This window comes from Cryptotermes secundus, unplaced genomic scaffold, assembly GCF_002891405.2.
Source record: "Cryptotermes secundus unplaced genomic scaffold, Csec_1.0 scaffold318, whole genome shotgun sequence".
In the NCBI taxonomy this organism is placed as follows: Eukaryota; Metazoa; Arthropoda; class Insecta; order Blattodea; family Kalotermitidae; genus Cryptotermes; species Cryptotermes secundus.
In genome coordinates this window covers 2,731,814-2,745,961 of record NW_019730108.1, presented here as the reverse complement: position 1 = coordinate 2,745,961, position 14,148 = coordinate 2,731,814, and the positions used below count along the sequence as shown (strand labels likewise).

Here is a 14,148-nt window from a genome sequence, read left to right as displayed (position 1 = left end):
TGTCAAAAGATGATACAGTAATGAATTCTCCTTATTCATGTAAGATCTAAAAGTTTTTTACGATGGTATATTGCTATAAGTACTATGTTTTTGGACATTATCCATCATCTTATCTATTTGCTAAAACCTGTCCTGTTTCTTTTTGAAAACAAAATGTTGTGGGGCCCGGATTCTGTCCCCGTTCTCAGGTAAAACCTACTCAGTTGGGTCCAATAGATAGTGCTAGTCCCTATGTTTCTTCAAAAAGAAACAGGATGGTTTTTAGATAATAGACAAGACGATGGATAATGTCAAAAAACAATACTTGTCCCATTACTCATACTTTTGGTTCTTTCAAGTGTCTTAAAATAAAGAATTGCACATTTCCATAAAAGAACACCATATCACATTGTATGTAATCTAGATATCCATTAATTAACCATTCAGGCACATTGGAGATTATATGTATGCTGAGCTAGTGTTGTATGTGATTCTCGTAATAAGGAGTGATTATTTCTCTTAACTGCATTAATTGCTTTTTGTAATGATGACAGAATGCGTTTTCTGTGAGGTAGAACTGAATTTTTTAAACATTATATTTAGCTGAATTTCAATCTTCACGGGATTAACGTCATCTTACGTTTGTACAGGATTCAGTTCATAATGTTTTAGTTGGCATCTCGCAAGTTTAATTTTCTAATGTTCCTTTAAAGTGGCTGAGATATTGAGAGAAGCAATAGTAAGACAAAGAGTTTTCATTACTGTCTTCNGCCTTTACTATCTGCGACGACATACGTTGTCTTTAGTCGTTTAAAGCTTAAAGAATGTATTTTATTTAGAGCACTCCATTACTTTACAAATGTTCATCATACATCATGAACTGATTGATAAGTGTTGGCTTGTTGGCTCTGGGTACTTTATACTAACCCCACAACTGCAAAAACTTAAACCTTTACAAAATTTTGTTGTATCTCACAACATGTGACATTTGCTGGAATTTTATCTGAACTACATAATTAAGAAATACTTTGAGGGAATTTTTCCTAACAAGTTCTTAAAGAGTTTTTGTGTATATTACATATCCATTAAAGAAGAGCGGTTTGACACTTCTAGGGTTTAACTACATATGAATGCCTAATAACCATAGAGATACCATTATTAACCTTTAAGAGACAGGCCATTTAAATTCTGGTAATGGCAGCAGGCCAGAGGTAATTGAAATGCCTGCCATTTTAGAGTATTAAAAATTGTAAGCATGTTAACCTTTAACGTCTGAAGTGCCCTGTTTGTGCCAGTGATGAGTGTAGTCATCGTGGCCAAAGTACCCCGTTTTGTCCAGTCGGACATTTAAACTCCGCTAGTGGAAGTGCACGCACATGCCGCTAGTAAAAGCACATGCACAGCCCTAAATATTTATTTTTATATGTAGTAATTACCAGACAGACTTGAGTAAAACCCTAATAGATTAATTAAAATGATACCTAAGTGAGCAACAACAAAAAAGAACATACGTATGAGTTATGCCCAAACTCGTCCACGAGCCAGTACTTTTATTGCAGATTCTGCAGATTAATGTGTTAAAAATATATATTAAAATTCGCTATACATACCTTTTTTGTTGTTATCTGATTGATGTATATATAGGCTGAAATGAAACTACAGAATTCGATTTCACTATGAACGCACAGAAAACAGATCGCCTTCTGTATCTAAGCCATAATACAACTGTCTGTTCACGACCATAGAAAGGGCAATAATCTCTTGCAGCTATAACGGAAGGTCTTAGCACTGAAGAAGGGACCCCTCTAGCTCTTTTTCTTGAATAGCCATTCTTCCATTCTTCTGTCCTTTAGTCAAAAGATTTGAAAATCTGAAGGGTGTAACAAGATGCAAGGTTTCCCAGCAGAGAACCAAACGATTTTATTGCTTCCGTCTGTTTTATGACACCAGGGTCTGCTAAAATTTGTCAAGTGTTACAAACAGAAATTAATTTATAATGCAGAACAACTCTGTGAAGAACTGGGAAAGTATTTTTGTGGTACATATCAAAATTAAAAGGAAAAAAACTGAAAAAAGGGTATANCCGTGGCAACGAACTGTTGAAACAGCGGAAATAATGCATTTCTGCGGCAATGAGCACAGGACATGTGAAATCGAACCCTGGGCGAAAGTGCCCTCTATTGTGTCCAAAACCAGGTTATAATAGTCCAGCTCCGAAGAGTTTTTCGGTGATACTGGACGTGATAATAATTATACTCGCTGGTGTAAAAGTGAGCGTTCAATAACTTATTCGCGGAATGTGAGACGTATGTGGAAGTTATTTGTCGCACTGAATAGGAGACGTGTGACCACAACAACGTTACATACACGCGACATATTCTTATTATCAAAGTACACGTAAATAATGCAACAACTTAAAAGACATCAAGAATATGTCACTCACTAAAAATGTATTTTAATACTTTATGATGTTAAAATCATTAAAAATGTCAATCTATCTATATAAATAAAAATGTAAATGTTCATTTGTTCAAATTCTTAAATCCCCAAAAGTTCTTCACCGATTGCTTTGAAATTTTGACACAACGTTGCATTTGAATACGCGCGTTTTTATATACCTGTTACATAGATGTCACACCTGTGACAGGTAAAAACATGCTTCTTTTTGAAAAACAGCGCCATCTCTTGGACGTAAAAGCAACACATGCTATACTAAATATTTTCCGATTGCATTCTTAAATTGGATTTTCATAGATGTCAATTTATTTTCATTTTGATTTAATTATTTCGTGTGACATTGCGTTTGAATTGAGCTGTGTCGTTTACCATAGCGTTCATTTCATGAGTATAGTTTATTTTTTTCTTCTTTCATTGTTTTTCATTTCATTTTCTTAACCGTTTTCCTTATTTTTCAGTGCAATTGGCGGTGGAATTGAGCCGTGTCAATTCATCTGCGTTTGAATTGAAATATTTCGTTAGTATTTTTTATTTTTTTTGTTTCTTCTTTGTTTTCCAGTTTGTGTTCTTTCCTTTTTTAATGTTTTGCAATTTTATATGTTTTTGTTATAACTTTCTTTCTTCTTCTTCTTCAGTGTTTAGTTCATCCAAATAATGCCTCGTAGGTCATCGTACTTGCGGAGCGGAAGCAGTGCGACGAGTAATTGCAAATCAAACTGGGGAAGAACGGGCATCAGCGAATGAGCGAAACAGGCAAAGAATGGCTCAAATACGTGCCGAGGAAGCAGCAGAGCGATGTGCAGCCAGACTTGAGGATGCACAGTTGCGAGCACGGTGATTGCGTTCTGCAGCTTCAGGTCTGCTTCGTTCTCAACAGAATGAACGCGACAGGTTGAGAGTGGCTGAAAGACGTCAACGAGAAACAGCAGATCAGCGTCAAACACAACTCCATGCTCAGCAATCACGCAATTACAATCGCCTTGCATTCTGGTACAGCCCAGCTGAAGATTATAGTTTGAGCCGGCATGTTCTCATCAGCACTATGACTGAGGTGTGTGCTTATTGCAAGGCTCTGAAATTTAATGGAGAAATGAAAGGAATCACCATCAACAAAGCTCAGGGCCAATCTTTAGAATTGTGCGGTTTAGATCTAGACACGGATTGCTTCTCACATGGACAATTATATGTTGCGTGTTCTAGAGTCGGCAAACCAGACAATCTCTGTATCTGCACAGACAATGGAACAACAAAAAATATTGTATACTCACAAGCATTGTGAAATTAAACATATTAGAAATGTGTGCTTTCTCTTTTTTTTATTTTCCATTTAACCAGACTGAGCCACAGCAACACGTTGCTGGGTACAGCTAGTTTTTTGTATACAAATTTTAAAATCTTCCGTTATAATATGCGACACTATGTTCTTTGCTGATATAAACAAAGTTAATTCCATCCATTTATCATAAAAATATTAGATACAGCATTTTTAAACACAATGCTTAAAATTGTTTAAGAGCCCTAACAGGAATGGACATTTAAACGCAGAGTAACAATGGGCATTTAAATAAACTCCGGCCAGCTCAAGCTTACTACCATTTCAAAAGTCTGGCGTTTAAAGGTTATATGATGAACTACTACTTCTGAGAAATTTAACAATGTTCAATTTGATTTTCATGTATATAAGTGGTTGTAGTTAATGAGTACACACCAAAATTAAATTCACCTGCAAACTTCTGGTGTGGATCACTAAATCAAAATGCATCAAGAAATGCGAGAAAAGAATCTTATCAATATTATTTCTCTTTATACAAAGAATGCATAAAATTAAGGAGAGAATTCAATGGCACAATCTGTTGAAAACGGAACTGTATGAATGACTACATTAATTCCAGGGCTGCCAAGTCCTCTTTAAGCACTCCAATTTGTTCATCACTGAGTGGGATTAGGGGTGGTCGTGGAGGTCCCACATGAATTGAGGTCATCAGACTCATTGCAGCTTTCATAGTTGACACCCAGCCTCCTGAGGAAGATAAAATTTCGTTGGTTACGATTTCCTCAAGTTTCAGTATAACCCTTTAACTGTCATGCACAAATGTGTATTGTTACAGTGACACATACTCTCTCTCTTCACTTCACGCCACACATACTCTGTAATTTGTTTCTGTCTGAATCCTGTACTTCAAATGTGTCTATGGAAAGGATATGAACATATGCACGCAACTAGATACAAGTGGAAAGCCTCATTCACAAACAAAAAATGTGAAATTCTGAATATCGCTTATTATAATTAACTGCTCTACTCATGACACTATACTATCATGCACACAAACTGCTTGGATGTACAGAGGCAAAGAAATGTTACATGCTCACTCAGAACCAATAGGCATCACTCACAACAAGGAAGTGCTCCTCAAACTTACTCTCTAGCAACATGAAATTGTATCCACGAAATTAAAGCGTTTTTCTAAGAACCTCATGGAACACTGATTTTAATTACATTTCATTATAACAATTAATATGTTGCTGGACATTATCCATCATCTTGTCTGTTCTAAAAAACCGTCTAGTTTCTATTAAAAACACAACGTTTCGGGAACTGGAATCTGTCCCCGTTTTCAGGTAAAACCTACTCAGTTGGGTCCAATAGACAGAGCTAGCCCCTATCTCCGGACAACTATGCCAGTTTCAGAAGGGGTTCATAAAACAAGCACAACATAATCCATCTGTGAGAGCTAAGAAATATTGAAGCTATCATAATTTGAGGCTTAGCATCAGAGAAATATCTAGAATGAAATCATACCGGGAGAGAAGCAATACTCTTTGTGGTACACAAGCACAACATAATCCATCTGTGAGAGCTAAGAAATACTGAAGCTGTCATAATTTGAGGGTTAGCACCAGAGAAATATCTAGAATGAAATCATACCGGGAGAGAAGCAATACTCCTTGTGGTACCAACATATGAAACAAATAGTTACCCAAACCAACTACACTTGATGTCGCTGTAGTGTCTTGATTTCTGCTGTAATAACAGGGGCCCAGATGGGAGAGATATCCACACTGGGTTGACTGATTGGATGGTCCAGCAGAGACATGTGGGCTGATTCCTTGTATCTTCTGTATGTGGTGTTGGGTTCGATCTGCAAGACCTTCGCTTCATTCCAACGAATTCCAATCTCCCATCTGGGCCCCTGTCATTACAGCAGAAATCAAGAGACTACAGCAACGTCAAGTGTAGTTGGTTTGGGTAACTATTTGTTTCGTATGTTGGTACCACAAGGAGTATTGCTTCTCTCCCGGTATGATTTCATTCTAGATATTTCTCTGGTGCTAAGCCTCAAATTATGATAGCTTCAATATTTCTTAGCTCTCACAGATGGATTATGTTGTGCTTGTGTACCACAAGGAGTATTGCTTCTCTCCCGGTATGATTTCATTCTAGATATTTCTCTGATGCTAAGCCTCAAATTATGATAGCTTCAATATTTCTTAGCTCTCACAGATGGATTATGTTGTGCTTGTTTTATGAACAAGTTTTGATACACCCTGTACAACTTACCTTCACTCTGAACACTTAAGTGTACATTTTCATCAACCTTCATGCCCAAACCTCAATGCTGGTCTTCTAATAACAGATTAGCATATCAACCAATATGTTAATAACTCTCAACTCCAGTTAATAATACTGGTACTTACAGAACTCAGTCCTTTTTGTTCACTGGCTAGTATGAGTCATGTCATAGAATATGTCAAATGAACACCCAACACAGTATGTCATAATTCAGTCACACAGTACAAAAATAGACTCGTATCATTCAACCACACTTACTGTTATCAAACTGAATATATAATTTTCTGTATGACAAAAGTGTGTGTTATAAAAGATCTCTTAACAATGGAATCACCTAATTCTGACTAGTAACTTCATAGAGATTCAAAAATTATTATGTAACATTATAGGGGGCAGAACATCCCAAAACAAAGGCAGTAAATACACGATTGTTCTCAGAATTTCTAATTACTGAGAGATAACTTTCTAAAGAATTCTATAAGCACAGTGAGCTCTCCTTCAAAATTAAACTATTCAACATTTTAATTTAATATATTTTAAAGCAACAATTATTATTATATACTTACATAAAGCTAGGTGAATACTTTTGTGTGTAATTATGCTCATCTGACCTGCCTTCTTCTTCACTGCATTTCATTCCTTATAAATTATATAGGCATGGGAACTTTCATACCAGAGCATATAATTTCACACTACCTGACTTTTACACTACAGAATGGATATAAGTTTCCTGAGGAATGTACTCCTTAGCTTATATTTTAAGGGGTTGGCTCTGTTTGACACCATTGCCTCTAAAAGAAGTGCAAGGCTAACATCACAGTAAATGAAATAGCACTAGGGTGCCGCCTTGGACCACCCTGGCTAGCCTGATACCTCTCACCTTACATAAAGCTAACTGTCCCTAGGGTACATACCATTACGAGTTATGACATTTATGGCCTGTGACAGCTTCCTCTGCTCCTGCAGAGCTTCACTGGGGTGATTGTTTCTCATTGCTTCTAGAATTTTTATATTTGCTCGTGGAAGCATGTTGAGGCTTGTGGCAACTGCTGAGTCAAAACCCAGCGCAAAAGCCCCAGCGAGAACCTGGATACAGAAGAAAGTATACCTATGGCATAACTTCATATGAAGCAAGACAAATGACAGGAAATAATAGTTCATGAGTCAAGAGTGATCCACTGGGTTTCCTAACTTCATCAGAAGGATAACTGATACTGTACCCAACAGGAAGGTTCATCTTGAGGTAGTCAGTCGGAATCTGGGATGTAACATTTGCTACACTAAGTGAACTTCTCATACTTTTCATTAGCCAGTACCTTCAAATAGACCACAACTGAGTATCCAATGAATGTGCATAATCATTCTCTCATTTCATTATAAACCTATAAACACCTGCACCTGTTGCAGCACTGTATAATAATCCTTTAACATCATCAACTCATCTTTAAAGAATTCTCATGATTGTATGTTACACTCAGAATTACTAGATTTCTGGACATTGTCTTTCATCTAGCAATCAAAACAGAACACAACACTTCAGAAACCGAATCTGTTTTTAAAATGTGTTCTGTATACAAGATGATGAATAAAAACTTTAATTTTTATTATTATTTTTTTATTTATTCTGTTGATCCATAATGGTACAACCATTGGATATAGAAAAGTCAAAAATACAAGACAGTACAATATTAATAAATGATAATAATAAACACTCATGTTTATTTTTTATGGTCTATTCAATGAGTGTCAGTGGCTCTGACTATACAGTGTAGATAAATATTCAAATAATTACAAGCTGTACAGTCAGCAGCAAATGAGGCTTTGAATCCTACCTGGATGACAAATTTTCCCACATTTTTAACATCAATTTGGAGACTTTTAATTTGTGAGATTTTAATCAGAAAAACTATTTATCACTCCTATGTTTCAGACTAAACAGGTAACTGTTACACGTGACCTCCATTATATTAGCTGACTAGTATATGTGAGTTCTCTACACAGCAGATTGACTGGTTATTCAAGTTTCAGGGTCTTCATTCAGAAGGTTATCATTATTCAACAAGAAGGTACACTCATAACACAAGCCCACCTATAAACCATATGAGCAAGTTCAATCTGTTGCCAATTTCACACCCTATTTCTCTAAGATCCAACTCAATTTTAACCTCCCATTTGTAAATATTCTTCTGTTTTCTTCTGCAGTCTTGGTTCCACTTTTCTTGCTTCCATTACTAGTGGCACTACTAGTTCCACTACTCATTTTCGTTTGGTCTGGCCCTTGTCATGTAGCTTTGAATCGGAACACATGGAAACATTGTGATCAGCAGTACTGTTGTGTAATCCAAGCGTCAATAACATCATTGTGGTGCATCACGTAGGAAACGTGTCACATGATGGCCACATACTGTTGTGTGATGTCACAGTGTGGCTGTTGCATAGCGACAGCACGTCCGTGAACAAAGGAAACACTGCTCCTATACTGCTGGCCGCGTGTTGTGGGCGTCGACTGGCAACGGGTATACATGCCACAATATATTCTTCCTTCAGACTGGACAACAAAGTTTCGTAACTACACTATGCAAACTATGCAACAAGTAAATCCTAGTTCTGAACATTTTAATGTTAATGTTAAATTTTATGATAAGAGAACAGATTCTAAATGGAACAGTACCATCCATTTCCTGAATGTAATCTAATTCCATCATGGATATTATTTTGATATGCCAATACACTTCAGAGCTCTTATTGGCACTCTTTACATTACAGTTTTGTCCTGCATTCAGGTGATGAGAAACTTCTAGGCCAACTGTAACTGCTCCATTGTAGCGCACTAGTTTTAGGTATAACCAGAATCATTGGTACAAAAGAATTGCCAGTAGCAGAATTCTTTCTTCAAGAACTGACTTATTCCCAGTCTTACTGTTTCACAGGAAGCATCCTGTGGCTTTTTCTTAGAAATTTTGTCTACGAGTAACACAACAGCAAACTTTGAGAATACAAACTCTGACGAGTCCAGAACATTGTAACTTAAAAATAGGCATGCTCGATACCAACGCTAAGCATAGTATCCACCACTGTGCTGTCAAAAACGATGTTAGGGCATTAAGGATCAAAATCCCATACTACAGTTAGCTCACTGGAAATCCAAATATTATGTGAATTCCCAAATTTCAAAATTACCCAATCTGTGAATTTATGGGGAGTGAAATAGCTGATGAACTGACAGACTGAGGACCTCAGGGTCTTCAGAGAAGTCGGTTGCTCAGTTCAGTTGTCTGCCAACTCGTGAACTGTGTAGATAAAAAGTGTGTATCACAAAGCCTAAATTCAACAAGCCAAAGTGTTTAAATAAAGTATTATCATAACTTCTGGTGTATCTGGACTAAAGCTAGATAAATACTTATATACAAGTATATATATTAACTGTGTGCTATCAAGTGGATAAAAGTGTTAATAAATGATTACAGTGCTTAAGTGCAAATGTGCAGTATCATGTTCATCCCTTCCCTGCCTAAGCAAGGCCCTGCCAAACGCTCTGAGGAAGAATCTCAGCTCTACCAACAGCTGAACTAGTTACCCATCACCTTTAGCTCTCTTTCCTAAATTAAACCCTTAATTATTATAAGCCAACACCATTTGATACCCATGATTAAAATTTGTTTAAACAAAACGTATAGTAAAGTCCATATAGGTAAACAGTTGTCTGATAAATTTCCTATCCAGAATGGTCTAAGACAAGAAGATTATTTACTGCCACTCCTTTTCAACTTTGCTTTAGAATATGCCATTAGGAAGGTCCAGGAAAACCAGGTGGACCTGATATGAAACGGGATACATCAGCTGTTGGTCTATGCCAATGATGTGAATCTACTGGGTGATAATATAGATGCCATAAAGAAAAACACACAACTTTAATTTACGCAAGTAAAGAGGTTGGTCTAGAAGTAAACACAGAGAAAACTAAGTATATGTTGCTGTCTCGTCACCAAAATGCAGGGCAAAATCACGACATAAAAGATAGGAAACATATTTTGAAAATGTGGCACAGTTCAGATATTTGGGAACAATGATAACAGACTGAAACCTGATTCAGGAGGAAATTAAGAGGAGATTGAACTCGGGTAATGCTTGCTACCATTCATACCAGAACCTTTTTTCCTCTCATCTACCATCTAAAAACATAAGAATTAGAATATACAAAAAGCATAATTCTGCCTGTGGTTCTGCATGGGTGTGAAACTTGGTCTCTGACATTAAGGGAGGAACACAGACTGAGGGTGTTTGAGAACAGGGCGTTGAGGAGAATATTTGGACCGAAGAGGGATGAAGTGACAGGAGATTGGAGAAAACTGCATAATGAGGAGCTTCACAACTTGTACTCTTCTCCAAGTATAATTAGAATGATCAAGTCAAGGAGGATGAGGTGGGCAGGGCATGTAGCACAAATGGGGGAGATGAGGAATGCATACAGGATATTAGCGGAAAAGCCAGAAGGAAGGAGGCCACTGGGAAAAACAAGGCACAGGTGGATGGACAATATTAAAATGGATCTTAGAGACAGGATGGGATGGTATGGTATGGATTGGACTGATATGGCTCAGGATAGGGCTCTTGTGAACATGGTAATGAACCTTTGGGTTCCATAAATTACTGGGAAATTCTTGAGTGGCCCTCAAGAAGGGCTAAGCTCCATGAGTGAGTGAGNTGTGAGTGACGGAAAGCCATAAAAGTGAAGTACAAAATACTCGCTCGCCATGTCATAATTGTCCTTAGGTTTCCAAGCAGTATACATAACACATGACTGGCGAGCGATGACGTAACGTGCTGACTGCGCGTTCTGGTATGAGCCAACTACATAAGCACGGCTAGGGAGTATCATCGCACTCAAGGACAAACATAGATAAGGGCTCTCAGCTGAGAGGTACAGCGAGGTACAGTGCTTGGACCTGCCATAAGACCACACTCTTCTCGGGCCATTATCTCCGTAACCGTTCAACTTTGGACATAGGTGTTTTGGGTTATATCGGCATACTTTAACATAAGGAACACCCTCCCGAAGTTTGGCACATTCCTCCTGGGATACCCTGTATATATATATATATATAGACACAAACACAATTAAATTAAACTAATTAAGTCTTCTGGCATGTGATGCCATATAGTTTGGTTGATAAGTACCAACAATGGAGGAAACTGCTGCCTTCATCTTCATGGTTGATTATAAGAGGTTCCTCCAAAATGCTAGTACATACCTACTAAACTACAATGTCATATATCAGAAGACTGTAATCTTAATATTCATCACAGTGAGAATCTCAGGTCTTAATCACATTGGTGGCAATAAAAACACTGGAATATCCAGCATACATACATGATCACAGCCCAGAAAAAGGCCAAGTGTTTCACTCTTCACTTCCAAGCACCGTGTTCCCTCTTCCAGGTTGCTGTCGGTGTATTTTGCTCCAGCAAATGTTGGGATATTGCAAGCAGCAGTGGCCAGGAACTGTGGCATGCTCACTGCACAAATGGAATAGTCATAGCAAAAATATTCACAGGACAGGGCTCACAGTCAAGGGATAATGGTTGAATTCATGTGGGTCAAAACAAGTCAGAAACAGAGTAGGACTGATGGTCTAGGACAGCATTTCTCAACTTTTCCACCTTGGAGGAACCCTTGAAATAATTTTCAAGTCTCAGGGAGACCATACACAAAAATTATTATAAAGGTAGGCTCTGGATTTAGTGTAAATAGAGGCTGTAAAGTCATCTTAATTAGGGCTATTTACAACATGAAAATTTATTTAAAATGCTGAATAGTAAGGTTACTGAAAACCATAAGATGAAGCAATATGGACAAAAATACTGTCTAAGACAGTGTTATTTTTTAAACTAAAATTCATAATGAAATTTAATACTTTAATGTGAGACCTGTGCTTCTTTTTTGGTCACAAATACAGGGGGGGGGGTCCAAAAAAAATTTACTCACTCTTTGATAGTCAATATCTTTGGAACAAAATGACATGTAGTCATAATTCTTGCATGGTAGTGTAGTGTAATGTTTTCTCAACAGATGGCGAAGGTCACATGAGTCATGTGAGTGTCGTGCTGCGTGCGCACTGCAAGTCATACACTTGTGTTGAAAGGGAGGAAAAATAATGTTTTATTTTGTTCTGCTTTTCTTCAAAGTGGTTTTCAATAAAACTAGCAATCTGCTGATATCCTTCACTCTCAAGCCCCAGCAGAAGTGGAAACATTTTATGATTTCCTTTCACAACATGATTTTTCCAAAGATTCAGTTTCCTTTCAAATTTAAGAATCTTGTTACTTGACGTCAAAACATTTTCTCTGAGGCCTTGCGGAGACTTGTTCAACTGGTTAATGTGATGAAAAGTGTCTGCTAAGTAGACTAGTTTCTTCGAAGCACTTAATGGAGCCAGCCATTGATGGGGCACCATCAGTACAGATGCCTACACAGTTCTCCAAAGACATACCATTTTGTTTCCTGATATGAAGGCAATACATTAAACATATCTTCCCCTTTGCTTCTTTCAGGCAGCTCTTTACAACTAAAACGTTTTCCTTTTAATTTTACCATTATTTACATATCTTACAAATGTTGGAACATACCTTTTAATTATCGTGTATCAAATGTTCTGTCTATAATGCAACAATCAATAACACTGATTCACACTTTAATATCACACAGCGGTCATTATGAGCATACGATGTTATATAAAACTATTAAAATATACTATGTATATGCATTTGTGTATACACACATCAAAGTGCAGAACCCCATAGTCCAAAGAGTGCATAAGCTTTACGATAGGTAGCAGCACACCTAATACCTAAAAAGATATATAAGCAAGAGCAATCACACCAAAAATTAATACAGTGAATGCAAAGGCACACTTGAAACATACAATCACGAGCACACCAGCAAAATAAGTTAGTACAGAGAAACAGCACTTAGATACACAAGAAATGTAATCAAACAAATTAAGTATAATTGTATTCATTAAAGTACATATTACACATTACAGAGAAATAGCCACACAACATAAAAGATATAAAGAAGAAAACATAAAAAATGAAACAAAAGTGATAAAAGGACTGACATTCGATTACTGTGCAGCGTATTAGGATTCCTCACATAAGTGTTTCCTGAAGATGGCCTTATACGGCCAAAACATGCAGCATTATAATAATCCTTAGGAATATCCTCATGCTCTGACTTGGAATATTTCTTCCATAACCTCCATTTTCTCCAGCTGGGAGTCCATCCTGGCCATCATCCTTTCAGGATGGGCTTTCATCATGGTCAGCATTTCTTCTTCTACTTGGCCAGCTCTCATTTCCCTTAGACTGGTGTCTGCCTTAGCTTCGATGGCTTCTGTTTTTGCTTGGTTGCTATCCACCCAGGAGGCTACAGAACCAGCATTTTCCATCATTTCTAGCATGGCTTTCATGAGTTCTGTCATTTATTCCATTTCTGTTGTATGGCGGTACAACAATAAAGATCCAATGCACTTTCCAATCTGACCACTTCTGACACCAGATGTCATGTAGTATGTGTGATTATATAGATGGCGTTCGGATTGGTGAATGGATTCATTGACCACTTATACACACAAAGCAGAACTACAAGCAATTACAGCGCCATCGCTAATATCCACACTTTACAGTTCACTACACCACACAATCTAATGTTCATCTGTTATTGAAGGTTTCTTCCTGGTAACAGCTCTGACAGTGGCTATTTCCCTGCATCCAGCTCAATTCCTTTCTTAGGCTGTGCCAAAGCTCAAATGGTTAGTTGCTGGCTTCCCACCGCGGTGGCCCTGGTTTGATCCTGGGTCTGGTCAAGTGGGATTTGTGGTGGACAAAGTGGCACTAGGGTGGGTTTTCTCTGAGTACTTCAGTTTCCCCTGTCAATCTTCATTCCACCAAATTCTCCATCATCATAATCACCTGGGGCAGGCTACAATAGGCCAATCAGTGGCCGCCATGCTGACTGGACCCAGTTGGACTCCCCCCCCCCCCCCCGACTAAGCAAATTAAAAAATTAAAAAAGTCCTTTCTTCACAGATTCCAGTAGAGAACTGACCAACAACTCAAAAGTCAAAGTCAGAGTCACCTTG

At 37.6% G+C, this 14,148-nt stretch overlaps 2 protein-coding genes across 12 annotated transcripts in view; one reads left to right on the top strand and one right to left on the bottom strand.

Annotated features, from left to right (window-relative positions):
* Positions 1-3,737, top strand: part of LOC111866089 (protein misato homolog 1) — a 40,381-nt gene extending 36,644 nt beyond the window's left edge. For all 6 annotated transcript variants that reach the window (XM_023854668.2, XM_023854666.2, XM_023854664.2 and 3 more), the window contains exon 9: positions 3,072-3,737. The gene's annotated coding sequence lies outside the window, so the exon portion shown is untranslated. The remainder of the gene's footprint in view (positions 1-3,071) is intronic.
* Positions 3,738-4,011: 274 nt separating this feature from the next.
* LOC111866135 (N-acetylneuraminate lyase) overlaps positions 4,012-14,148 on the bottom strand; it is a 27,359-nt gene continuing 17,222 nt past the window's right edge. For all 6 annotated transcript variants that reach the window (XM_023854785.2, XM_023854783.1, XM_023854787.1 and 3 more), the window contains 3 exons: positions 11,379-11,524; positions 6,922-7,093; positions 4,012-4,456 (listed from right to left, as the gene is read on the bottom strand). In XM_023854785.2, coding sequence (XP_023710553.1) covers positions 4,314-4,456; positions 6,922-7,093; positions 11,379-11,524 — 461 coding nt within the window. In that variant the 3' untranslated portion in view covers positions 4,012-4,313. The remainder of the gene's footprint in view (positions 4,457-6,921; positions 7,094-11,378; positions 11,525-14,148) is intronic.